General features: G+C 37.2%; 1 protein-coding gene across 11 annotated transcripts in view; it reads left to right on the top strand.

Annotated features, from left to right (window-relative positions):
• Positions 1-18,327: 18,327 nt before the first annotated feature.
• LOC121335294 (sodium channel protein type 2 subunit alpha-like) overlaps positions 18,328-27,987 on the top strand; it is a 43,058-nt gene continuing 33,398 nt past the window's right edge. For 5 of the 11 annotated variants that reach the window (XM_041403262.1, XM_041403259.1, XM_041403258.1 and 2 more), the window contains exons 1-6: positions 18,379-18,651; positions 20,330-20,448; positions 21,648-21,737; positions 22,604-22,732; positions 23,380-23,471; positions 24,329-24,565. In XM_041403262.1, coding sequence (XP_041259196.1) covers positions 18,379-18,651; positions 20,330-20,448; positions 21,648-21,737; positions 22,604-22,732; positions 23,380-23,471; positions 24,329-24,565 — 940 coding nt within the window. Of the gene's footprint in view, positions 18,652-20,329; positions 20,449-21,647; positions 21,738-22,603; positions 22,733-23,188; positions 23,281-23,379; positions 23,472-24,328; positions 24,566-27,987 lie in introns of all 11 variants that reach the window. The other 6 variants (XM_041403260.1, XM_041403255.1, XM_041403257.1 and 3 more) reach the window with 3 other exon arrangements.

Raw genomic sequence — 27,987 nt, 5'->3', positions numbered from 1 at the left:
TACTAAGTGCATACAAATAGTATGAGACGTGAACAGTTTTCTGGGCTTTTAAACAGATGTTGTTAGCCTAAGGTTTTATTACCAGCAGTGCAATACTGATATTGACAGCTTTTACTTTCAATATTTTACGGTAAAACTTGTTTCTCTTATTTGAGGCAAGCATGAAACTTTGAGGTAATGTTGGAAAACACTTTGTTTTTCTTCATATAAATAAATTTAATTTATTGTTAATTCATACTCACTACTAATAAGTGGTGATAGCATGTAGAAGACATTCCATCTTATGCCAGTCCAAAGAAAAATACTGTACCTGGATCTAATCCTTCGAGAATGTGTCCTCATTTAACTATTTTATAGGGACGCTAAGTTAGGAGCCTTCTGCAACATATGCTTTGGGACTGCACAAGTGCATATAATCCAGAACACATGGAGACAGAACTGGTATAATTTAATCTTCAAAAATATTTTCCCTTCCTGTTGAAATAAATTGTAAACTCAGCCCAGGACAAGGATGTATTTATCAATAATAATCACAGATGTCATGCTCCATAGAGAGGGTTGAGTCATCCTCAGTAATGAGTGATTGCACTGGTTGAAGCAATTGTGTTCAAAGCACACTGTCTGCTACCAGGGAAGATTTTCCATTAATTGTCTTGTTCCTCTTGTGAAGGCTTCTGTCACCATTAACTAGTTGATGTCTAGACAGGAAACTAACTCTTTCTCAAATTTTTAAGTACAGGTTGCATTTTCCCCTGTGATGTAATAAGTTCAGTATATTTTTTTTGCTTAAAGTTGTGGAAGAAATCCATTCTAGAAGTTTAGTATCCAAGCAAAAGTTTAAAAGAAAAATTAAATGATCATGGATGCAGTTGTTGTGTGCTAAACAAAGCCCCTTCCCCCAACAGAAATTTGAATATATTTCCATATATGAAAAGATATATTTAATACAGTTATTTCCATAGAAGAAATTCTGTCATGTTTTCTGTGAGGACTGGGGTCTCTTTGAAAATCTCACCATGAAATTCAATTCAACAAGTTAAGTAAGGAAATTCAGTAGTAATGCTCCAGCAAGGCTCTTTTGTGCCCTTTTGTGATATATTTGTGATATATATTAAATTGGAGTCCCTTCTGTATCTAAAGTTTTAATTTATTCTTGGGTTCTTATTGTATTGATGAAACCAGTGATTTATAGATCTAGGCTGGGGCTTCTTTAGCTAGGAACTACAGCTTTCTCAGATGATGCATTGTCCAGTGCTGTCCTGTATGTTTGGACTTAAAATTCTTGTTTGAAGTTGCCATATCTGAGTGGGGCCTGAGTGGCCAGGAGATCTAGAGTGTCCCTCTGTGCCCTTGCTGTGTTACCTGGTGCTGCAGAGGTGCTGGAGCAATGTCCTCTGGCAGCTGTCCCCTGTGTGCATGCAGGGGTGGGCAGTGCTGGGGTCCCTCAGGTGCTGTGCCCAGGTGCTGCCAGCAGGCAGAGAGATGATGCCATTTATGCTGCACCCAAAGCACGACCTGGCAGGTCATCTCTAGTTTTTTTCTGTCTTGGGTGCTCCCAAGACCCCACCATGTTCTGGGATGAACAGACAACCCCTTTGCATTTCTCTCCCTGTTTGGCTGTTTGTCTGGACAGCTATGATTCACTGAAAACATTATCTTGGTATGAAAATGAGTAGATAATATGTGATGATATACTACAGTGGAAAAATAACCAAATACAAGCACAATCTTGACATTCACTTTGATTTAATCTTAAAGTGCATGTAACTTTATAATGTTTTTATAGATACTGCTTTACCTCGCAACAGTATCATTGATAAGGGGTTTCTTTGTGCCTTAAGTGTGAAATATGAAATCATACTGTGTTATTACATCTTCAGGATGCCTGAATATATATGTCTTGGAATGTTTACAACATCCCTGGGAAGTATTTTGCCCGACTATTTTTACTGTGTATAAAAAACTTATATACCAGGGGTTAGGCTGTTACAGATTGTATAAAGGCTGCATCTTTCCCTTCCTCCTGCCTTTGCTGTATTTCTTTTCTTTCCACAATTTCTTTAGTGACTCTTGACTGTTTCATGCCTGACCTCCCTTACTATAGCCGCTCTTTCCTTCTGATGTACCCCCCAGCTGCCTCCCCCCACTGCACTGATTTCCCTCCCAGATGAGACACAGTTCTTTTGTTCTCATGCTGCATGCTTAGAGGAAATGTTTGATATTTGATCAGACAGCATCCAGGAAGGACTTTTTGTTTCTAGTATCCAAATAATTAATGTGAATATGCTTCTTAACCATCTGGCTTGCTCAGCTAGCATGCAAATTCTTTATAATAATGAGAAATGTGCCTTCTGAGCAGCTGGCCAGCCAGTGAGATGTTTATTTTGAAGGTGTGCCACCTAGAAGGGACCTGTGCTTCTTTGCCCTTAATCCATCAGTGGCTGCCCATTGCTCAGCATTTGGATTGTTCTACAAGGGGTGTGTTTTTATGTGCTGGCTCAGCTTTTGTATCTCCACCCTGATTCTGTCTAGGCGCCCTTCTCTTAACAGCAAGGTTTACATTGAAGAGAAAACATCAAAGGAAATTAAATAAATCAATTATTTGAAAATATGCAGTACCTTCAGTGTTTTTAGGATGTGTAGCCAGGTTAACTGGTACAATAAGAGACAGAAGAAAGCATTTAGAATGTGTTTATGTACAATTTGTTTATAAAGTCTTTACTGGATTTATTCATCTAGTGCACAGGGTGTTTTAAGGTTTTGAGGTTTTCTCCTGCCTAGATGATGGAGGAAAGAGGGGGTCATTATCTGAGAGCTGAATTACTGGACAGTGTATTTCTAGTATTGGTTGTCTTTGATTACATACAGGCCAACCAGGACAGGTGGAAGGAGCAGGGGTCAAACAACTGGCACAGTGAGGTGTTACTTAATGAGGAAGATAATGTGTGAAGGCACTACTTAGGCAAACATGTCTATAGAAAGACCAGTGGAGACAAAGGAGCTTCATATTTGGAATCACCTCATATTAAGGGTAACATGAAGGTGACTGCTTTTCATATAAATCCATCAAGATCTGAGAAGTCTTAATGACAATTGAGACCTCAGGTTCAGCAGTCAGAGGGATCTCACCCAGGAATAGAGCCCCTTACTGGCTAGTACGTACCAATTTTCATGGTGTAGTTGGTTTTTTTCCTTCAATCTCAATCAAAAGACAGTTTCTTTTCTGTTACAGTATTTCTGCTTTGGGACTTGGACTCCAGCTTTTGTGTGGAACAGTGGTGGTACTGAGTTGTGTTGAGCTTATGTTGATCTCCTGGTCTGTCCTAGAGGATATAAGAGAGCAGCTTGCTGGACCTTTCCCTGCAGGCAGTCCTGTTAGGTAAAATAGCCTTGATCAACACAGCCTGGATCTCTTCCAGAGCCTCCACAAGAGATTTCCAGGCATGTAAATACATGACATAGTGGACTACTGTGTTAGATAATATTGAGTTCTGTGTTGCATACCACTTCTGTTAAGAAAAATATATTAATTAATTTACATTTGGATTCAGATCCTATTTTTTGGAAGCTTATTTTTCTGTTTGCAGGTTAATTGATGTATTTTTAAGGAGTTACTACATTTTTCCCATGTTAAAAAGATTATACAGGTCTTTTTATACACAGAGCTCTTGACTTACTTAATAATATGAACCTCAGTTTTGGTGGGAAAATGTACTTCAAAATTGTAGTGCCTTGCAGGGCTTTTAAAGATTTTATAATGAAGTAAAACCAGTAAGAATTTCAATTATAATTTTCTTTTACGATCTTAAGGATTTAAATCTTATGTCTTTCAAGTGATGTATCAATTATCAGTTCTTTTTGTTAGACAAAGACTGTCATAGGCAAGAAGAGGTTTAAAATGTTTTAGAGATAATATTTGATAATATTATGTAGAGGTTTCTGTGGTGTAATAAAGATTATCTTTTTAATTAGATTAAATAAATTGAATGAAAGAAGAGTCCATTTGTCTCAAGCACCTAATAGCCATGATCACCTAATTTGTCTGTCTTTCCTTCATTCTCCTTCCATCTGATCACTGGAGGCATATTTTATTTTCTTATCTTTGTCTTTTCACTGAATTCAATCAGAGTTCTCTCCTTTGTAGTGAAGATACTGCTTCATGAATGATGAAAAAGAATAAAATTACAGCCTTGAGAAAATAATAAATAAGGATGATCAAGTTTTTCTGTTAAAAAACTGTTCTCAGATTGAGGAAAATGTTCCTCCCATCTTTGGACAAATGTGTCAAGTGACAGTAGATTAGTACTTTGCAAGTAATTTAAGAGATGCAGATATGTTTATCAGCAAATCAACTAGCCACAAAATCCTTTTTCATGATTTTTGCATCATGGTGATTTGTGCTCACTGGTATCTTTTAGATGGAGATGGGTGTTTAATTGAAGTCTCTAGTAACTGTTTTTCCCAAAATGGTGTTTTAGTGCCGTTCTTCAGTTTCTTTCGCATTGTGAATTCTCTGGCTCTTTTTCTAAAAGTTGTGACATTATGTTTATGATGGGTATGTATTAACTTCTCATTTTAGAAAGTTGTGCATGAATTTGCAGATAGTCTTTTTTCAAAACTCATAGAGCTTTGTTTTTGGCTAAGCTAAAAAGAATTACTCTTCTGGAAATCTTAAGTGATGCAAAGAAATGAGGGGGAAGGAATGCAGGCAGTGACTAATAGGATATTCCCCTCTCCTGATGAATACTTGATTAAATTATTGATTCCTACTCTGTGACTGGGAAGGAAGAAGCACAGAAGGTTTTGAAGCTGAATGTCATTCCACAGTGCTGACGAAGTACAGTGGCTCTGGTGGTCTGGACTGAAACAGCTGTTTTCCTTTTGTCTGAAATAGAAAATGGCAGCATGATACGTAAAAAAAAAAAAAAAAAAAAAAAAAAAAAAAAAAAAAAAAATTGGTTTTTTGAAACCAACTGCTGCACTTTATATCCTGCACTTTTAATGACTGTTTTCTGTGAATGCCTTGCAGTTCTGTTTTATGTTGCACAACCACAACATAATTATTCGCTGCAGTTCAGGCAAAGACTCCCTTGTTATAGGGGACTGTGTACTATGGCACATGTATTAAGAAGTTGTGTGTCTACAGCGAGGAACAAGATTAGAGTTTGTTTTTGTTGGGTTTTATGGGTTTTTGGGGCAGGTGGGGGGACAGAGAATTTTTTCACTCTGTGACTCCTGTATGCTCATGAGTACTTCTAGTCGCTGTAGGTATATTTTCAAACATCTGCCTGGAGGTTGCCCATACTCATCTGGTGCTTTTTTTGTGCAAAGTAAATGATTCTCAAGTGTCATTTCTGAAGGGATTCCTAATGGCTCTAGATTTTATGAGGAACAAACGGATAACTATCAAGCCATCTTTGGATGTTTCCTCGGCTGATCTCGCAGTAGTAATTCAAGTGAGACTCTTACACGTGCTTTCCTGAGTTGGGAGGTGGAGGCTTTGCTGGCCAGAAGGGTGTTTAACTCTCTGTGCTGGGGACAGGGACAGGCCTGTCGTCAGGGGCACGCAGGGATATCTCACCCCCTCGGGTTGCTCAAAGCCCTGTCCAGCCTGATGTGCTGAACCACACCAAGGGTCCAGGTGGGTTTGTTCAGAAGGGTTATGGATCACCGGGTTCAAGGCAGGTGGTTCCAAGCCAGTAGATGGTTCTGTGACTTCAGAATAAATATTATTGGCAGACACATTTCTGTGCAGTTCTTTTTCTTCCACCAAGTGGCACGCCCTGATACGGCAGTGTGAACTTGGCAGCTGCTAATAAAATGATTGCAAGCAATTTGAATATTTCCCAATTACAAAACCTAGGTCAATAAAACTATCAACTTTGTCTCCTTATTCTTAATCACTGAATTTTTAAGCATGCTTCAGGAAAATATGGATATCTGGCATTCTAACCTGAGGTGAAAAAGAAATTTTTTTCAATTCTTTTTATGTTGTCAGTGACTAGAAGACTAGATTGAACCAGAACACTACATTTATCTTTGTCTAAAGATTATAATTAAAAAGGTTGTAGAAGTCTATCCTTTTCTTTCTGATCTTCAAGAATCTTTTATACTTAATTACTGAACATTACTTCTCATTGTACAAGCAGTGAAATCCTTTAAAATGGATTTCCAGTCAGGTAAATTGGTTGTAAAATGTATTTCCATGGCTAGATTTTAGTACTATTAATGGTAATACTTCATTAATAATTGTCAATATTTCAGTGTTTTTCAATAATCCAATGTAATACAATGTTTTACTGCTGCCTCTTATTCATTTTTCAGCTGGCAATTGGTATCAGCCAGTGCAGTCTTGATTGTGAAACTCTAAATTTAAATGCAGAGGGTAGAACATGTTCAGTGGGGGGAAAAAAGGGTAAAACATGTTCAGTGGGGAAAAACAATTACGAAATTAGATTAATATTTCAGAATTGTCTTTCCTTTTTCATTCAGCAGGTTTTGTTTTCTTTTGGAGGATACTGTAATATCTGTTTATTTGTTTATCATTTCCTCTGTGGGCACAAGAGTAGCAATAACTTGGGAGTTTTGTTTTATAATAGCTTAATCTAATCCAGTTCATTTTTCTTGTCTATAATTTTTGTTTACACAATCTAGAACAGGAATAATTTTCAAAAGCAAGTAAATATGGAAAGTAAATGAACGCATGAGATGTGTTTCCAGCTGTCCTTTAGTCTCCAGTGGGGAGGGTTTTGTATGAGAAAGTCTCCTGCTGTATTCTAGCCAGCTGGATGTAATGTCAGATACATTTGAATGCAAACCTGTCTCACAATATAAAGCCAAGAATGAAAGGGAATGAAGGAGGACAAATACTTCAGAAAATGTTAAGAGTTTTGGATTCAAGCCCCAGAAAAAACTACTGCCAAATTTGCCTTGAAATGCCTTTGTTCTGGCTTATGATCACATGAATGTCTGAAAATGACTGATAAAGACAGAGAATTACCACTGTTTATAGGAAAGACTCAGTGCTCTTAAGAAAAAATTTCCTTTTAAAAATAATTACACCCCTGAACAGAGCAGACAGTGTAGTAAATCCAGGGCTTACTTGTTTGTGAAAGAGGCCTGTGCTTATCAAACTAGTTTCACCCTGACACTTTCTGACACTTTAAATTCAAGTAACCTGTTTTCCGAGTTTCTTTCACAATCTTTTCCATTTGTTTTTCACTTGTGATAGGAAGCAATTCTGTATTAAACTAGTTCTGATTGTTAGAACACGGAGAAAAACCCAAGGAAATGCTCTCTAGCTATTTACTTCAGCCCCTGGCATAGTTGTGGATTTAGTTTGATTAACATTTGGCTTAAAATTATGATGATGAGGGTGCCTGGTTTGTGTGGGTTTTTTTGGGATGAACTTGGAACGAGGAAAAAGGCTATCAGTGCTTCCCCAAATTCTGTTATGTCCACTCTAAGTGCTGTACTCCTTGTATTACTATGTTCTGCAAGTTCCTACATTGCTGTTAACATGTACATATTTAGTGTATATATTTTCTGCTTCAGCTAGAGGAGTTTCTTTGACTCTCCAAAACTTTTTGATTTGTCTATACCCTCCTGACACCTTTGCTTGATGGGTATTCCTGTGGCTATTCCATAGCTACTGTCAAAGAGAAGATCTGCTCTTACATTATTTTTCATATTTTTAAAAAACAGTGTTTTTTGTAAACTCACGAAAATGCACAGTAAGTGAAATTTTAATATTAAGTGAATTTTCAATAATGTGAGTTTTTAATATTGATGTGCCATATAAATTGAATTGGTTAGGACAGAATATGTAGATGACAACTAACAAGGCACAAACTTGTAACATACTATGGGACACAAGTCACAGGAGGTAAGGACCAAAGCAGGCTTGTATGAGAAAATTCCTCTGTGACAAAGCCTTGACGTTGGACTTGCATTTAAAAGTTCTGGCCACAGGAATGAATATTTTGTAGTGGTGCTAGTGCCAGTGTTTATACTGCACCCAGTCACAGAATCACAGAATAGGTCAGGTTAGAAAGGACCACAGTGATCATCTGGTCCACCCTCCCTGCTCAAGCAGGGTCATCCCCTAGCACATGGCAATCTGTACAAAAACTTTGTAAATAATTGAATCTCCACTAAAACAAAAAAACAACCAACCAAAAAATGAACAAATGCAGTATTAAATGCCATCATGGTGTCAAGTGTTCTAGCGTATTCTTACTTTCCTTCTCATGCTCTCATGTTCATTGGGAAACAGATGGTGAACTTTGTCAATGAGGCTGATAGCCTGAAATTCTCTTGTGCCAGCACAGCATTGTGTTTCAGGCTGTTGAACTAAACAGAATAATTGGTATTGAACTCTCAGTTTTACAGGCTTATTCTGCTTCTGTGGCTTTTTAATGGATGTCATTAGTAAACAGTTTTTTTCTGATACATACAAAAATTCAGTAATATAGTGAAAGGAGCACAATCCTTTTTGAACCTAACAGGTGGACCTTTACAAGAACATCCTACCATACATCCCTGTGTTGATGTATGGTGATGCCATTTTCCACTTCTGGTGTGTTTGCAGGAAACCCTAGAATGGATGTGGGAATTTTGCCCCCACATTGCTATAAACTGAGCCAGGTTTTACCAATCATCCCAGCCTGTATCCATTTGCAGAACAGTAGCCGAGTCTTTCTAGGAAATCAGACCAGCACAGAAAGTAGACTCAGATTACACTAATGAGGCCATTAAATGAGATATAGGGAGCCTGTCTGGCCGGAAGGAGGAATGGAATGAGGTCTGGCTGTACTCCTTGCTTTATATCTTTTACATTCTGCTGCCCGTTTTCACATTCTGTGTGTTTACTTTGGTGGGAGAGCTGCTTTCTTCTTCCCCCTGCCCCCCCCATCCCGTTCTTTTTTCCTGTGTTCTCTTTATTTGCCAAAAGGACAAAAAAAGAAGACCTGACATAAGTGGTGTTTGCAGGCTAAATAGCTCATGACAAAGCACTAACAAAGCACATTGGCTTTCCAAAGTCTTCCAAATTGTATGTCTGCTCAGTTATGCTCTCTGACCATTTTTTAGAGGTCTTCATTTTCTTAGTGAAAAATCCAAGTGCAATGAAATGGCTGTTTTAAAATAGTTGTTAGAAACATTTAATAAAATTCCATCATGTTTATTAGGTCATAATATCAGTGTTACCTATAAGCAAATAAAGATTACTTCAGAATTTTAGCAGTTTTCAGTCAATGAAAAAAAAAATTATTTTATAGATAGATGTGTTCTTTTCTGCTGTGCTCTAAATTATAATGTTTTGAGCTTCCTGGTAGGTAAAAACCAGACCATGTACGTTTTAAAGATTCAAGAACATATTTTACTGTTTCAAATCTAGTCAAACAGGTTTCTCTTCTATAGTATGTTACTAATTATTGTCTTTTTAGCTTATTAATATTCAAGAGGACTTTTCTAATATAAAAAAAAATCTTCAGCTTATGAAGTTTTGATTTGGGGAAGCTTAAAAAGCTCATTCAGTGTAAGTTCCTGATTCACTTGTCTTGTTTGGGGGGAAATTTTCAGCAGCATTTTTTTGGGAGCTGTACCGGTTTTACATCAGTTATCACTGTTGCTTTGCAGTGGTGGCTTGTGTTAGTGGTGGCCCAGTACTGAAGCAGAACACAAAAAGCAGAACGAAGTTTTGATAACAGGCAAGCAATAACCTACAGCAATTATTGCAGAGCTCCACCTACAAGAATATGAGGTGGAAGGGGCTGGAGGCTGCAGATGGTGCTGAAGGCTGATAGACAAAAGTAAAAGGAGGCCTGGGCTCCTCCACGAGGAGCAGGTTGGAAGACCCACTGCAAGAATATGGGGTAGCAACCTCAAACACATCCCTTGAACATACTTGCACTTATTGTATATTATATCAGGTAACCTTCACCTCCTTTTAAGCTGGGTTTGGAGCTATCTTCCTTGAAAAGGTGCCTACCAAGCTATATTTTCCTCTGATATCTGCAGTCTTATTTTATGTAAGTTATTATGAATTTAACACCAAAACTTCTAGTAGAATTTTGCTTTTTTCCCCCCCTCTAGATGCAGTTGATACAAATTATTCATTTCTACTTCAGACACAACATACACATTCCTTCTGTGGAAAAACCAAACAGAATGTTTTCTTCTAACTTTCATGAAATTGGTCATAAATCAGACTAATGCTGCATTAGTCATCAAGTTTTTTCTGTTGGTACAGCCACAGGGATCTCAATACATTAACTTTAATCTGATAGAAGTAAGGCATCCAAGGTAATTTTAATTTTAAATAAATTTTACAGGGATGTTATCAGAATGATAACAAAACTCAACCATTTCGCCATCTGGTGTAAAACATTTATAACAAGGGGTTCACCTGCATAAGCTGGAATAAATCACTTGGTATCATGTACAAACTTGGAGTGATTGTCTTGGAGCATTCTGATAAATGTGGCTTGACAGATGACACTTGTAAGAGTCAGAGTAATGAAAAATCCCATTTACGTGGATGCATGCAGTTTCTTTACTGTGCAGAATGTTTATGTGCAATATAATTGCATTTAATTGATTTAGTACTCTATTAATAATTCATTAATACAAACTTATGAGACGTGAACAAGTTGTGCAGCACTTCTGATTTGCTGCTGAGGCAGTCTCTCTGGGGAGTAAATGAACTTTCAGGAGATAGATTTAATGGTTAAGCACTGGATTCCCTGGGAAAATTCTAGCACCTAGCTATAAAAGAATGAAAGCACTCTCAATTTCTTTCCTTGTTTCCAGAACTACAATTTTGGGACTCTGGTTGTTACATCCTAAGGAGTTCAAATAGCTAAAACAAGTTTAAGTGGTATACTCTGTTTTATAACTAACAGTTATTAGGTAATAAAGACTCTGTATGAAGAAAATAAACATCCTTTGTGGTAGTTGCCCTTCCTTCATGCTCTCTTTCAGCTGAGGAATGCAAGGAAAATAAACACTGCAGAAGTACCGTGATTGTTTGAAAATTTCTGTAGAGCGTATTGTTTCATAGCTCAGTCTCTAAGCAGCTACATCGTTATTATGTAGTATCTTTGAGATATTTTTTTTTCTGTTTATATTTTAAGAATCAAAACAAGGAGTTACATACACGCTTGTTTCAGTCCCCAGATAGAAGTAATACTTTTATGGTTGTATTTGCTCTGAATTTATACAGAAAAATTATCCAAACTTATAAATATGAAGTTAATACATTATGAAGTTAATAGTGCTATTAATCATAATGTAATTAACTTGATATTATCTTCTTTGGTCTCATGAAAAATTGTTTTGGTGCAAAGGCACTAAGCACACATTATCAGGGCTTTGTGATGAAAACTATGTAAAGCCTTACCTTGTTATAAATTTGTTAAATGATGTATAAATAACAGCAGAAAATTGAAGAAGGAATCTGGAGAAATGAGGAGGAAAAACCCCTGCACATTGATAATGGAATTGTTGCAAGACTGAACACCAGGATTTACAACAGCAAATCTGCCTCACAATATAACGTAACAACAAAAAATGCAAAAATAAGTTTCAGTGACTAGTATCATTAATGTGACTCACAGAAAAGGTTCACTGAACTCATTTCACCAGATGAAAATTCTGAGAGAAGAATTTTTACTATAAATACAGGAACGTAAGAAGCACTGATGGGCTACTGAAGTGAGTAACAGCCTTAGTGTAGGAGCAAATCTGATATGAACTTGTCGTATTAGGCAGAGAATTGGCTACATGACTTTTTTGGACCTAACTAGAAGCAGGGTCTTGGTGTTTTGAGCAGTGTTTCTTTGGTCTGGAAAAATGTTGCAGTAGTCATGCAGATAACAGAAATATCATTATAGGTGCATATCACCTCTGTGGCAATGTGTCATGTTTTTCACAGTTCTACCATGCCTTGCCAGTAGTAAAATCTCTTAGAGTTTTTTGTTTGCTGTGTATTGGCTCTCTTCCAAGGTGGCTGCTTGATACATGGGGATTGAATTGCTTGTTTGTGAGGACTGAATTTCCTAGATCTGCACCCAATTAATGCATTTTCTGTTATAAAGGAAAGGCAAACTGATCTGCCTCTAAGTGGTTCCAGAGTCTAAAAATGGGCTTATATTAGAGAATTCTTATTTTTTAGATCAGCTGTAGCATCCTGTATCTTTTAAGCATTTTTCATTCCTGCAATATGATTATTTTTGATGTCTTCTGTGTATTATCATAAGTTCATAAATTGAAGTCAGACACTAATTGAAAAGATATCGTTTAGAATACCTTTGGAAGTAGTACAGGCCATGTAAGGCAATTTTCATATAATGGGTAGAATCCATTAAACTGAACAGAAATTCATTGTGTCTTCCATAAGCATTTATTTGGGGTTTTAAATTTTTTTTCATGGACAAGCTATAGAGAATGAAATGACTTGTAGACAAAACAATGACATAGTAAAATATTTTCTTTAAAAATCGGCTGTCCTACTTAGTGCTATTGCATTAGCACAATCCTTTGTTGAGAAGTATCAGGGGTGAAATATAGCATAGGTTTAATCTATTCAGTCTCAAAGCAATAAATAATTCACAAACCTTTTAGTTGTTATTAATGTTTTGGAGCAGATGCTTTCTAGATTAAGCCACTGTCCTAAGAATTTTCTGGATTTGTCTTATAGCCTCCTGCTTATTTTCACAGAATTGTGAAATTGACATAGCAGTAATAAACCCAGCTTATTTTCTGTAGAAATTGAGGGCTGCATCACTGCTTAATGACAATATCTTAGTTAATAGAGTAAGTCTTAATTTATATAGTAGCATTAACTGTCCATGGAAAAAACACCTTATTTTTTTATATACAGAAATGCACAAAAAAAGAGCATAGAAAGAAAAAAACCTGTAAATCTGTTTATGACTCATCAGATTTGATCATTTGCCAAAATGAAATTAACATCTTCACTGAACATCTTTACCTGTCTTATTTTTTTAATGAAATTTCATACATGTGAGGCTTAGATGTTTTTTGAGGTATAGTAATTTCAGTAGTATGGGTTCTTTAGTACACTGAAAGCTTTATTCAAGTTACTCAAGTAACACTATGAAATGTACCATAGCAGAGAGAACAGTGGGAACAATATAAAAACAACTTAACTTTAAAAACAACTTCAAGTGGGAACAACTTAAAAAATTCATCATTATGTTGCAGGATATATAGTAGGAAGAGCAGATGTGTTATTTCTGCCTTTGAAAAATGTTAAGATAAAAATATTGTGTTTGGGAAGAACATTTTGTAATTAATGAGGCTTTGTTGCTGACTGGTTTGATTTTTGCTTGACCGTTATTTTTGCAAATATTAAAAGTAGTATACAGAAACAAATACATATATTTTTTATTTATTTATAGATATATGGAAACAATAAAAACTATACATTCATGCTTTTTTCATAGCTCAGTGGACTTCAGCTTCAAACCTCAAACTTAATATAAATGACCCTGATGCTTTTCTTTGTATATGTATTAAGAATATTTTCTAAAAGATCATTTAAAAGTTATTCTTGTTCACTCAACCATGCTCCATAAGAATATATTTATGTTAACATTCGTATCAGGTTGTTAACTGGCTCATTCCTGCCCAGGAGTTTCCTCCTAGTACTGTGCTGCTACAGAGTCTGTGGTATGTAGCAGTTTTCTGTAATCTTTCATTTTTCTGTCCTGCTTGATGGACAGAGTCTCCAGTCAGGCTTACATGCACAACGTTGCCATGAAAGAAGTCTGTTTATTAACAGTAAGCTCAGAAAATGGGGATTTATGTGTTTGGTTTTGTTTTTTACTGGTGGTGGGTTTTTAATGTTGAGCTTTGACAAGGACCTTTGTGGGATTTTTTGGATGGAATGGTAACAGTTTCTTCAGGATTCACGTTAAATATGGTTTTCTGGTTTGATTGTTATTACCTTAGTTTGTAATACAAATGCTGTCAAAATTGCAGGAAAGAGACACATTTAAGTCATTAAACCAATCCATCCTGCTTTATCTTTTTTTCCTTTTTTAAAATTAAATTTCTTTCTTGGATAAAATGATTTTCATGAGATGACAGTATAAGCAGCATCACTTTCTTCCACAATATTGCAACATTTATATATTTGCAGTACTTTAAAAAAGTCATGAAAAGGAAACAGTCACTGAACTGAAACTCAATAAGTATTTAATAGGTGTGGGGTTTTTTTCCAAGCATGGGCTGTGATTAGGCTGCTAGAATACGGCATTCACAGAAGAGATTTGTCATGTAGTAGAAAATAACTTTTTTTGTTTTGTGTTAACACTGAGAACTGTGCTGCAGACATTGGCTGAGGTGTCTCTAGAGAGAAATGCTGGAGTTCATGTCATCCCTACGGGCCCCACTTGAGCCTTGCTGAATAAACCAGCGGAATATGAACATGCAAGCGGAAAGATTGGCTTTTGTTCTGATAACAACTGCAGTAACTCAGAAAAACTGCCACAAGGCTGTAGTGGTATTTGGTAAAATGAACAGTCATGAACTTTTAGTTTTATGCATTGTAAACCTTTAAAGAGTAAATTTAGACAAAATGCATATATGGACATGACAGTCAGGGACATTTTCAAGTACATTTGGAAACAAGTAGTTTCTCTGGGCATCACATTCGTCACTTTCCAAGTTTGTATGCATAATGTTGGCTACAAAACTATTTTTGAAGTTTTGTTGAGTCTTTTTCAAGTAATGAGAACATCCCCTAAAAGACTAGTTGAATGTTATGGTATATTTTTGCATTCTCATCCAGTATCTCCCTTTTGTTTTGTTTGGTTGGTTTTTGTTGCTGACATGCTTGTTTCTGAAGATAATAATTGAAACACAAAGTTGCCTAAGTATTTTTTAGACTGCCAGGTGTACTTGTTCATACGCATGGTGGACTCATCAGTGGTGTGTAGCTGTGCTGAAAAGCTTGTCTTTTATTCAGCCTGTAAAGAGCTATAAAGAGCAACATTCCTGTGACAGGGCAGAACCATATGTACAGCTCCTGTTCTGTTTGGATATATAGAAGTTGGTCTAATAGTTGTAAATCTTGCTTTTTTGTCTCTTCAGATTCTAAAAGACTTTTTGCAACCATCTAACCATTTTAGATAATAACTGAGTGTGTGTGGACTACTTAAAATGGCATTAACTGTCTGCATCATTCATGAAATACAAATTTTATTACAAGTGCTGTCCTCAGAATCTGTTACAATATATGTAGTGCTGGTATATAAAAAGTCATTCCTATATGTTACAGACCTTTTTTTTTAGGAAAACGTACTTCTTAAGTTAATACTGCTACCACCTTGTTGTTGGAGAAAGAAAGCCCCTACTAGTATAAACTTTGCTTGACTTAAAAAAAAAAAAAAATACAGACTCAGCTGCTTGCACTAAGGAAATTATTTTTCTGAATTTTCAGCTTACAAAATAAGAAGCAGATAATACCTACCCCTCCATTTTATTAAAAAAAAACCCCAAACCCAGAGTTGTAAGCTAAATAAATGACCTAAAGGTACCAAGTAATATTTGTGTTACCTTACCTCTTAGGTGAAAATGAAGCTGAAGGAAAGAGATCCTGGTGTTCTTTGGAAGACCGATCTCACTCTCTTTTTGCTGGTGGAGGTTTCCTGGCTATTTAGAGCCATGTATATCATTCAGCTTCTGAAGGAAAAGTACCTCTTGAGACACAGCTGGTTCTCAGTCCGAGTGGTCCAACCTTCAGGTTCACTGGTGCTAAGGATTTGAGAATGATTTGCCCCAAAAGGCTGAACAACAATTAAATCCTGCACTTGAAAATGGTGGATTGCTTTAAGATGGAGCAGATGAGATTAGGCATTTTTAAATAAGGAAAGACTTGGCATTCTCAGGCTTTCTTTTCCAGAGGAAAAAAGTCTTTGTGTTTTCTTAAAGTGCTTAGCAGGTGACATGAAAAATTTCTGATTTCTATAATTATTTATTAGGAAATTTCTCACCTCTTTAGTAGTCAGTGTAAAGAGCCTCTCCTCTTTTTGTGCCTATTGTGGTCTGTGCCAAAGACATGGAACCTGTTGTGGCTCAGCTGAAAAAGCAGGGATTTGAAGCCTGTCCAACCTCAACTGACTAATTTTGAAGAGGTGGCTTGCATGATGGGTTGGTTGTCTGTTCATGGCAATGTAGTTCCTGCTGTAAAATTGTTAAAATAGAAAATTTCCTCAACTAGCATTAAGTTGACCTAAAAGTTGACATAGAAGAGGCAGCTACCTGGGGTTTACTGTGTGTTTGACTTTGGAGCTGTTGCACTTCATGAAAAAGTCTGCCATCAGTATTTTTCCTTCCCAGGGCATCCTCCCTGCACACACTGGGGTCAGGAGAACTGGCTCACTCTGTGGTTTTTGTGGTGGCAGGAGCCTTTAGCATTTGCCATCACCTAAATCTGCTTTAAGTTTTTTCCTGTTGGCAGCGAGGCCTGTGGTGACTCTGGGCAGTGGTGACAGTGTTTGGGGGCCGGGGGCCTGCCAGGCCAGCTCTGTGTGGAGAGCCCAGGGCAGCCTGGGCCCAGCTCAGGCGGGATGGCAATGCCTCGGGGAAAACGCGCCTGGAAAAGAGCAAAACGCCACAGGTCAGTGTGGGGAGCGCTCTGTGAGAGGCTGTGAGAAACAGCTCCAGGGTCAGGAGAACAGGAGTGGAAGGAGGGCTGCAGGTGCTGGAGCAGAAATTCCCTGGAAGCCTGTGGGACAGGCCGTGTTGAAGCAGGTGTTTCCCTGCAGTCCATGGAGGAGAGTGCCAGAGCAGATACCCAACCTGCACCCCCTGGAGAAAGGGAATATTCCTTGAGGGAGAGGCACTGCAAAGCCCACACTTGGAGCAATCTTATCCTGAGGCTTTACAGCCTGCCTGAGGGATGCATGCTGGAGCAAGGGAGGAACAGGTGGAAGGAGTGGCCAAGAACTGCAATGATTTCATGCCAGCCCCATTCCCCGCCTTCCCCATGTCTCTTGTCGGTGGAGGAGGTGTAGGACTTGAGGGTGAAACATTGAAGTTGAGACTGGAACAAAGAGGCAGAGGGAAAATTCTTCTAGGATTTATGTTTTTTACCTTCCAATTCTTTTTTAATTGGCAGTAAGTTATTTTTCCCAAAGTGAGTCTGTTTTGCGCATGACAGTAATTTGTAAATGATGTGCTTGTCTTTATTTTAATACCTGGGCTCTTTCACTTGATTCTCCCCTGTGCAGTTTCCTTTGTGGAACGTGAGTGGGAGAGCAGCCAGCCAAGGTCAACTCACCACAATGTTGTGTTCACAAGGGCTGCAACACTTGATGACTGTCAGCAAGTGGGACTGGATTCCATCTTGTGTCTGTTCAAAAAAATTGGTGTATTCTGAAGATACTGCACCCTTAGGTGTTAACTCACTGTAGAAAATATAACCTAGAAATAAATGATCAATTAATGAATTTAATGAATGTATTATTTTTAAGAATTTTGAAAATATCCTTGGTCTCAAAGAGAGTACTGTAATTTTGATGGTTCCGTGCTTTTTGTATAAATCTAAAACACTTCATCCATCATAGCTTCCTTAATTACCAGGACAGCACCATCAAAGTTACAATTGAAAATCAGGTAGATATGAATCAGAAAGCCTAAAAGGGAAAGACTGAACTTCAGGCTGGTTGCTTTCTGCCTGAGAATATGGCTTTATAGATACAATGTGTTTGTTTAGTACTTAATAGTATAATATAAACATTAGCTTGGCAGTCATAGTATAAGCCACCAGATGGAGCAATGTTGCTGTATTAATTGAGAGTAATAAAAATAGCATGTTTTTTCTTTCTGCTTTTGTAATATAAATACAAGGTTTTTTAAGGTGGTGTGTCAAAAATGTACAGATCTATATGGTAGAGGTTGTGACCATTGACTGCCATACTTAGCTGTGCTGAAACATTTTTTACTGTTTCACAATAAGGTAACTTAATGTTAGGCTAGGGAAAGTTAGAATATTTTTTATTTTTTTGTTGTGAGGTATTAATCTGAGTTGACAAAATGTAAAAAAATTTGATCTCTTTTGTCTTTTATAATTTTTTGTGTACTTCTTAACTTCTACCTCTTTGCCATGAGTAGCTAATTTTCTATTAAATATCTGACTGTTAATTGAAATATTTCTTGCTACAGGGCTTTATAAAAAGAAAAGAGGCAGATTCTGACTATGCCAAAAGCTTATATTTGAGGATTTTATTGGTGGTGTGACCTTCTTTCTTTTTCTTCTTTCTTTTTCTTCTTTCTTTTTCCTACATGCTCTCCTAGGATCTTCTTACACAAGAGCCCAAAAGCATTTAAAATTTGCAGAATGAAAAGATGGCACAGGCAATGCTGGTACCACCAGGACCTGACAGCTTCTTCTATTTCACTGAGGAATCTCTTGCAGCTATTGAGAAACGTATTGCTGATGAAAAATTTCATTGTCACCAAGACGAGCCTACGGATGATGCTGGTCATGAAGCAAATCACCCAGAGCCAAATAATGACTTAGAGGCAGGAAAGACACTGCCATTTGTTTATGGTGATATTCCTCCAGGAATGGTGTCTGAACCCCTGGAGGACCTGGACCCATATTACATCAATAAAAAAGTAAGTTTTTTGTATTAAGAATGTCATTAGAGCACTCCTGTTTTACTATAACCTGATAAATGCTCTGCTGGGAAGTTGGTCAGAAGCACTAGTTGAAAGTATTATGCAGTAGGTGCTATCATGTTAGTTATTTTGATTTCACTGTAAAGACAACTGTAACTCTTGCTGAAGTTGCCTTTTTTAAAAAAAAAAAAAGGGGAAAAAAAACCCCACTTGTCTTTTAATGTCTCATGTTATGATATCTTAGTTAATGGATTTTGCATTGAATGTCCTGTAATCTCTTCAGATCTGATTTAATGCTGAGCCATTTGAAAGCTTTCCATCTCTCTGGCTGCTCTCTGAGTTTTTGTAAAAAACATGATACCTGAGATATAGTTCATTTTAGACGTCTTTAGACAAAATGGTCGCTCAGTCATATGACAGAGCAATCACTGTCAAATATTCCTGAAAATATAATAAAAATATTTGTTTTACACAACTAAAAAAATGTAAAGAATAAACCAGTATTTGTGTTCTGGTATTGGGTAAATGTTATAGGCCCAATATAGACCTGAAGACAAAATCTAAATTGATATATACTGATTCAGTTTACTTTATAGATATACTGATAAAAAAAGGAAGAGAAGAGCAAGGTGTTTATTTTGGCAAGTACAGAGGAAGGAAAGTTATTTTTATAGATGCATGTGAAGTGAAATGATGTGAAGAAGGGAAACAAAACTGTTTACAGTAAAAAGGCAGTACAAAATAAGCAGCAAGTGGTTATTTTATTGTGTAATCAATAAAAGGCTTGTTGAATTAAAACCGTAGAACAGGTTTTTGAAATTAAGTACTGAATAATCAACAAAATAGTGTCTTGCAAGATAAGAATTTAACCAAAGAGCTGTATTATATCAGTAATAAGCAACCTAATTAAAGCAGGTTTTTTTCTAGTATAAAATGTTGAAGACTAATAATCATGCAGATTTTTTAGTTGTTTCAGTTTTTATTCTCTTAACTTCACAAACACTATTTGCAAATGACCTATTTCTTTTATAGTAAAATGTCATTGGAAAACAGAAATAGTCAGTGTTGTAGCCTGCTTTTTTTCCACATATGAGATTTTGGGAGAATAATCTTTAAATGTAGATTGAATTAAGATTTCATTAGATGATATTTTCATTGTGTCTCCTATTTTTAATTAAAAATGGTTACATTGATGGTGCTAGTGACAGCTGCACAAGCAATAAAGGCAGTAAAGCCAAGGATTTTAAAAGTCAAGGATGTCTAACCCCATAAGCAGTTTTAATGTGCTGAAATGGTTAAATAGTTCCTTGTGACGTCCCAAAAATGGTTACTTAGGTGCTTTGTTTTGCATTGCCAACTTTGTTCTGAAATGCAAGTAAAAGAGCTGCATTAAATGTAAATGTAAAAAGTTATGTTTTAATTATAGTTTTAATGTAATTACTTAATCCTAGAAAATCTGAAATGCAGATTTTTAAGAGGCAAAGAATGTGTGGTGTAGCATTTTCTTTGCTCATATGAAAATTTAGAATCTGTTATTTTCTTCCACAATTCTACTGAAAATAAATTTGGCTACTTAGATGTGTGTAAGCAGCCTGTATTATGTCAAGCTTGCCAAAATGTATCCTTCATTTCCTAACCCCGCTACCCCCATGCCCTTTTTGTGTGTTTTTTAAAGACATTTATAGTACTGGATAAAGCGAAGACAATCCACAGGTTCAGTGCCACACCTGCGTTGTACCTTTTATCTCCTTTCAATATCACTAGAAGACTAGCTATTAAAATTTTGGTTCATTCATATCCTTTTCAAGTGGTTTGTTAAAAATGGTTACTGATTAATATTACTAATGTTAACACTAGGAGTTGTGATTTAGTGTTTGAATGTATTCCTGCCTTTAATTCTTTCAACGACATTCTGAGCTAAGATTAGTCACTTAACCTGCTGAGTAAATTCAGAAGAAGAGAAGTCATTAGTAGGGTTCCCTAAGGTGCAGTATTGAACCCAACCCTGTCTAAAATCTTTATGGATCTGGATGAAGGGAGTGAGCATACCCTTGGTAAGTTTGTGGGTATCACCAAGTTGTGTGGGAGTGTCAATCTGCTGGAGGGCAGGAAGGTCCTGTGGAGGGACCTGGACAGGCTGGAGCCATGGGCCAGACCAAGAGCATGAGGTTCAACATGACCAAGTGCAGGGTCCTACAGATTGGCCACAACAGCCCCATGCAGTGCTGCAGGCTGGGGGCAGAGTGGCTGGAAAATGGCCCAGTGGGAAAGGGCTGGGGGGTGCTGGTAGACAGCAGCTGAACATGAGCCATTGCATGCCCAGGTGGCCAAGAAAGCTGGGGCAATCCTGGACTGTATTGGGAATAGTGTGGCCAACAAGGCCAGGACAATGGCTGTCCCCCTGTACTGGGCACTGGTGAGGTCACACCTTGGGTGCTGTGTCCAGTTCTGGGCATCTCAGTTCAGAAAGGACATTGAGGTGCTGGAACAGGTCCAGAGAGGGCCAGCAAAGCTGGTGAAAGGTCTAGAGAGTGAGTCCTGTGAGGAGCAGCTGAGGGAAGGAGGGTGTAGCCAGGTTGGGGGCAGCCTCTTCTCCCAGGTAACCAGTGAAAGGGCAAGAGGAAATGTCCTCAAACTGCACCTGGGGAAGTTCAGTTTGGACATCAGGAGGAATTTCTTCACAAAAATGTTGTCAGGCATTGGAATGGACTTCCCAGGGAAGTGGTAGAGTCAATATCCCTGGAGGAAATGGCTGGATGTGGCACATAGTGCCATGGTCTAGTTGACAAGTAAAGTGTCAAGAGTTGGATTTGGTGACCTCAGCAGTCTTTTCCAACCTAAATTATTCTTTGCATTATTTATGACATTGCTAGTGATAGTAAACTGATTTGTATTGTGTATGTTGTCAGTACTCTATGTCCTGGTCAATTCCTCATATTTTGTGTTATGCAAATTTGGCTTATAAAGGGGTATGTTCCTTAACCACAGTCCACATTGTTCAACAAGATCATTATGCTCACTATTTTGGCAAATTGTGTGTTTATGACATGGAGGAATCTTCCAGAATGGGCAAAGGATGTAGAGTAAGTATACTTAAATAGGCTAATAATTTTTAAAATGCTTTACAAATGAAAAGCAAATTAAGAGCTAGACCATGCAGTTTTACTTACTTGTGTAACGCCAGTATTCTCCTTTTTCCTGCTTGGGGTTTGATTGTAGCTGCAACCCAAAGCAGCACAGTCCTGCAAGCTCTGTGAAGGAAAGCTGTGACATTGTTAACCTTTTTCTCTGAACAAAATGCTGATAAATACATTTCCTCCAAATGTTCATACAAACAGTGTTTTCGTGTGTTTTCCTTCCTGAGCTGTTCTTTATCATTTAAAAAAAAAAAGAAAAAAAAAAAATAGGTCATTCCACGCAAAACTACTGGTTTTCAGTGTGGAAGATGCTTTCTATAGCCCCTTTGAAACACCTTTGTTTTGTGAAGCAAAAATCTAATTATGGGACACACCCACTCTTTAGAGAAAATACATCTGCTGAGGATTATTGTTTGTCATTCTTAAGTCTACCTGGTCAACCGTCAAGTACCTTCCATAAATACTAGGTTTTACCTAACCCATGGAATTGATTCCTGATGTGGCAACCATGTTCAAATGTTATTTGAACAAAAATTTATTTTCCCTGTTATTCAAGATTATCATTATTAGTTCTGAAATTTAAAAATCTTATGTGCTAGAAACTGCAAAAATATTTTTCAGACAAAATGAAAAAGTATAATCCTATTATCTCACAAAAGAATGGTGGAAAACCAGCCATACTTGATGTGAGTTTATAATTGCTGTTCAGTGCATGTACTAATTACTGGGTTTGAGTTATTTTCCTGTATTCTCATGATGTATCACTGAACAACACAGCAATCTTTAACTTTGGTTTGAATGTCTTCTCATAGGTACACTTTCACTGGAATTTATACTTTTGAATTTCTAGTAAAAGTCTTTGCAAGAGGCTTCTGTATAAATGCTTTTACGTGCCTTCGTGACCCCTGGAACTGGCTTGATTTTGTTGTCATTTCCTTTGCGTAAGTGTATAATATTTTTTAAAGTAAGATGAGAAATGTTTGAACCTGTAATAGTTTGTTTGGCTTATATTAGTTCATATGAAATTAATTGTAGCTGAATTGTGCTTGTGTTTTTCCATTAGAATATTTTACACTAATGTAGCACATAGCAAAATTAGTGTACTGTTCTACAATACAGACGATACCACTAACAATCAGTTTGAAATAGGATTTTAAAAACAAAATTTTTAAAATTCATTTTAAATTTGCAGTTAATGGTAAATCTTAAGGGTGAATTTCTTAGGGAAAACTTAATTGAGACAGGAAAATATGAATGCAAGTCTTTAAATTTAACTTACTCCTTAAAAAAAGCCAAAAAAAACCAAACCCCAAAACAAACAGGATTTCTGGATGCAGGTTCAGGTAAGTAGTATAAGCTCTGCCTCAATTCTGAATAACTGTGATTTAATCCTACAGGTATGTAACAGAATTTGTAAACCTAGGCAATGTTTCAGCTCTTCGAACTTTCAGAGTATTGAGAGCTTTGAAAACTATTTCTGTAATTCCAGGTAAGAAGTAACTGTGTAAAATAGTAGACACTCTACATCACCCCTGTTTAATTTTGTGTGTGCTGTCGTTGTGTTTGTGTGTGGAATCCCTCACTACAGATATGTGACAGAGTTTGTGGACCTGGGCAATGTCTCAGCGTTGAGAACATTCAGAGTTCTCCGAGCTTTGAAAACAATATCAGTCATTCCAGGTGAGAGCGAGGTTAAACACTGAGGCTGGCTGAAACTGCACAGAAGTTGAACTCATGTTTTTAACAGAAACATCCAGGTTTTTGTCTTAATTTCAATTTCATTTTCTTTTCTAATTCTGTAGAACAGTCAGCCTCAGAGTTTAATAGTCAATTGCATGAAGAACTCATTTGCATAGCTTGTATATTCCTTCATTTAATGGTGTCAAATTTTCTCTCCCACATTAAGAATCAAAATTAAGTCTTTCTAATGTGAATGTTACATATGCATATTTATGAAAGACATTTGGGATTGAAAATTTTAGAGTTTTGTAAAGGTTGAATTTCTGACAGATGAATGAGATAATGATGAGTAGCATGGGAATTGCATGATGTAGTTATTAGCTTATGATGCCTATCTTCACCAAACCCCACCTCTAACACGAGATGATGCATTAGAATGCAGACATTAAAATTACTACTGAAATAAAAATTGTGGTCACTCTTTGTTTGCTGTTATAGAACAAAATGTTGTGTATTGTAATATAATACTGGCAAAGGTTTGGAGCAAGAGGCATCAAAAAGAAAATAAAATAAACTATTTTCTTTAGATGTTGTGTACCTGTATAGAGAGCATGAATTGAAAGCTCTTGATTTGAAGAGCAGGTGCTTTGGAATGTATGGCATCCATTCCCTTTCATATTTTCAAATTATTTTTCAGGAATGATGAAAATTATTGGTAGCTTTTCCTTTGGAAAATGCTTTAAGACTGTTCTTTTGAAGCTGTGCATGGTATTTAGTAGTGTGTTGGAGACGTTTAGATTGCATCTTAGCTTAGTTAAATATTTAATATTATAATAAAAATCTGCCTCTCTTTGCAGGCTTGAAGACTATTGTAGGAGCCCTGATTCAGTCTGTGAAGAAGCTCTCAGACGTGATGATCCTGACTGTGTTTTGCCTGAGTGTATTTGCACTGATAGGACTGCAGCTGTTCATGGGCAACCTGAAGAATAAATGCCTGTTCTGGCCATCAAAAAATTCAACAGCCTTTGAAAAGCATATAGTTCCATACTTTAATGGTACAGAATTTGACTGGGCAGCATACATTAAGGAAGAAAGTAAGAAATACTGTTGTAACTTGCTAAAATTTTATTTGTATGTAAACCAACACACAATCACAAGATAACTGTTTTATACTGCAGACTAAAGATTAAAAAAAACAGTTAAATTGGATGGCAAAGAATAGGAATTTGTGTATATTGCATCCCAAACTCATGCTGACATGATTGCTCTTTCCATTAACTGCACTTAGAAATCTATGTAGAGGCTTAGGTTAGTTTTAGAATCATGGAATCATGTGGGTTGGACAGGATCTCCGCAGTCCAGGCCAACTGCTGCTCAGCTGCAGGTCCAGTTAGAACAGACTGCTCAATCCCTTGTTCCAGTCAAGTTTTTAGTATCTCTAAGGATTGAGATGCCACAGCTTCTTCTGGGCAGTGTGTGCCAGCATTTGACCAGTCTCACAGAAACTTTCTTGAATATCATTTCAGAATTTTCCATGCTCTAACTTTTATTAGTGGCCTCTTATCTTTTTGGAGTGTGCTTCTGAGATGAGTCAGGCTCCATCTTCATTACAGTCTTTCATACTGTGCTTGTAGGTAGAGTGAAGACCTTTGTGCATCCCTTCCCCCCTACCTGCTCTCTCCCTGGTCTTCTCAAGGCCTCACAAAACCAATTATTTTATTCTCTTCTTGTATCTTTAGGGTATGAAAAAAGATAGACAAGCACTAGATAAATACGAGAGCCTACTTAAGAGTTGCTTTTATTATTTGGTAGAGGTAACAAACCAGTTGCTTTCACTGATACATAACTCTCCGGACAGGCTGAGATTCTAGTAGTAGAAGATGGTATTCAGCTTTAGGATTTGTTGTTTGGGACTGAAAAGACATTTTTATCCAGATGTTTTCCAGCATCTGTTTTCCAAGTCTGTAGACTGAAGAGATAAAATTGTTGTTTGGGACTGAAAAGACATTTTTATCCAGATGTTTTCCAGCAGGCTTAAAGTCTGTAGACTGAAGAGATAAAGTCCAGGCTGGTTGAGAAACATGTAGATGCTTATGCTTTGTATTTCTGTCCTTTTAAGTGATAGCATCAATAACGTTATAGTACACAGTGAACTATGTAGTATAATAACTTCTCTAATTATCAAAAAATAGTTTTCCTGTGTGGGTTTATACTACAAATGGATTTACAGGTCATTGCTTAGTGATAAATTGTAAAAATAGTGTATGTAAGTAAAAACAAATTTATAGGATAATGGATGCTAGCTTTCTTCCTCAGTGACGCTCAGAAAAAGTAAAGGAAAATAGAATTGTTATAGGCTGAGTTTTGAGGAACCAGATTTTCTCCCATTTTTAACATTGGTCATTAAAGGTGTCTGCTTTTTTCTGCATTTTGGGGTTATCTTTCTGTAGTTCTGTATTGTTTAAGTTCTATGGCTATGTTTATATTTTATGTTTTCTGTGAAATCTCTCATTTTAGCTAGTTTATTTACCTGAGAAGGGATGGAGGGGAAATTGAGTGGTGATATTGCTTTTTGGGCAATTTCGGCTGTTTGAAGACGCTGCAAAACATTTGTGAATTCTCACTTCAGATACAGGTTATACACTACGTAGATTCTCTATTTCCAGTTTGCACTAGATGGCAATCTAAAAGAAAAAAAAAATTCCAGAATGTCAGTTGCTTTCTGTTTTCTCCTTGCTGGGCGTCTACAGAGTGCTGATGCAGGCAAGGCTGTTTGGTCTGGTTGGGTTTGTATTCCTCCTTTCTCATATATCTATTCTTAACCATTTGTATAATGCAGTGTCAGCTGTGCTTTATAAGTATTGGTTTTGAATGGTAGGTTCAAAACCATATTCATCACGATATTTAAATGTTTCCTCCTATATTCAAATATTATTAATCGTCCTATATTCATATATTATGGGCTGTTTCTGACTATTTAAATACCGTAGGTTTTTTACCCTATGAAAACCAAGACCTTTGTCAGCTTGAAAGGTGCATTGAGATCATCAGCTGAGAATGACAGCAGGTTGATTTAGTTGAGTGGTTTTCCACATTTCTGTCTCTTTTCCAGATCTCAGTGCCTGGCTATCGTCATGGTAAAAAGTATCTCCTTATACCTAGTCAGAACCTCTCTTGTTTGTAATTGTGCCCATTATCAATCATTCTTCTGCCATGCACAATTGAGAAGAACCTGTCTCTGTCCCCTTGATAACTTCCTTGTTGTTACTGGGTGCTTTCTACCAACTCCCCCCAAAGGCTTCCCTTTGCTGGGCTGAACACGCACAGGTTCCTCTCGGCGCATGGTGGATACTCCAGCCTCCTCATGACCTTGGTGACCCTGTGCTCCATTTTTTCCATGTCTGCTTGCACTGAGCTGCCAAACCTGGACACAATACTCTGGCTATGGTCTGATGAGTGCAGAGCTGAGTGGGGCTGTCATTTCCCTTGCCCTCTGAGCTGGCCTCGTGTTCCTGCAGCCCTGGAGGCTGTTAGCCTTCTTGGGTGTCAGAGCACACTGCTGACTCAGCCTCTCCTGGCTCTCTGTCCTGCAAAACCCCCAGTGCATTTTCTGCACAGCTGTTGTCAGCCAGTCACTTCCCAGCCTGTATCACTGCAAGGGGTTCTTACCTCCCAGTTACACAGCTGCATTTGTCTTTGCTGAATTTTGTGTCTTCTGTCAGCCTGTTTCTCCAGTTTGCCTCGGTCCCACTAAATGGGTCCACCTTCTATATCCTTCCCTAATTCATTATCAGCTTTCTAACTGTATTATTCTTCTTTTTTTCTTTTATTTTAAGGACAGCACAATTGTTAATCATTAATAACAATATGTATTACTCTTTTTCTGAAGGCTACCACCTTATAATTAAAAGGAAAATTCTGTAAAGTTGTTTATAGTACAGCAGCTGTTAGAACATTGTAATTGGAGCACCTGTCTTCTTTTTAATGCTGCCTTCATATTTTCCTGGGATGTGCTAGTTAATGTTGTTCTGACTGCAAAACTGCCAGAAAGCCTTTATAAATGTTCCATTTTAAAGGAGACAGACTTTGTCTGATTGCAATCTAATTACTGAATAAGAGGAGTTTTAAGTTTTGTATTTTATATCTCTTACCTATCCTGGAAGGCTATTCAGTGGGCAGTGACTCAAGAAAAGAATATGCAATTTATGTTCTAATCGTTGTCCTAGGATTTTATTTTTGCAATGTGTTTTTATTTTGTTGCCCAGAGAAGCTGTGGATGCCCCATCGCTGGGAGTGTTCAAGGCTGAGTTGCATGGGGCCCTGATCTGTTAAGTGGCATTCCTGCCTGTGACAGGTGTTTTGGAAAGAGATCTTTGAGGTCACTTCCAATCCGAGCAATTCTGTGATTCTGCCAGTATTTGAACCCACTGTTGGGAAAACATTAATGGGAGATTATGAACATTCAAAACCTGATGACTTGAACATAGGTTCATCCTCACAAAAAACCCCCCAAAAA

The sequence above is a fragment of the Onychostruthus taczanowskii genome, unplaced genomic scaffold (assembly GCF_017590055.1).
Source record: "Onychostruthus taczanowskii isolate IOZ18803 unplaced genomic scaffold, ASM1759005v1 scaffold20, whole genome shotgun sequence".
Lineage (NCBI taxonomy): Eukaryota > Metazoa > Chordata > Aves > Passeriformes > Passeridae > Onychostruthus > Onychostruthus taczanowskii.
This window is presented reverse-complemented; position numbering and strand designations above follow the sequence as displayed.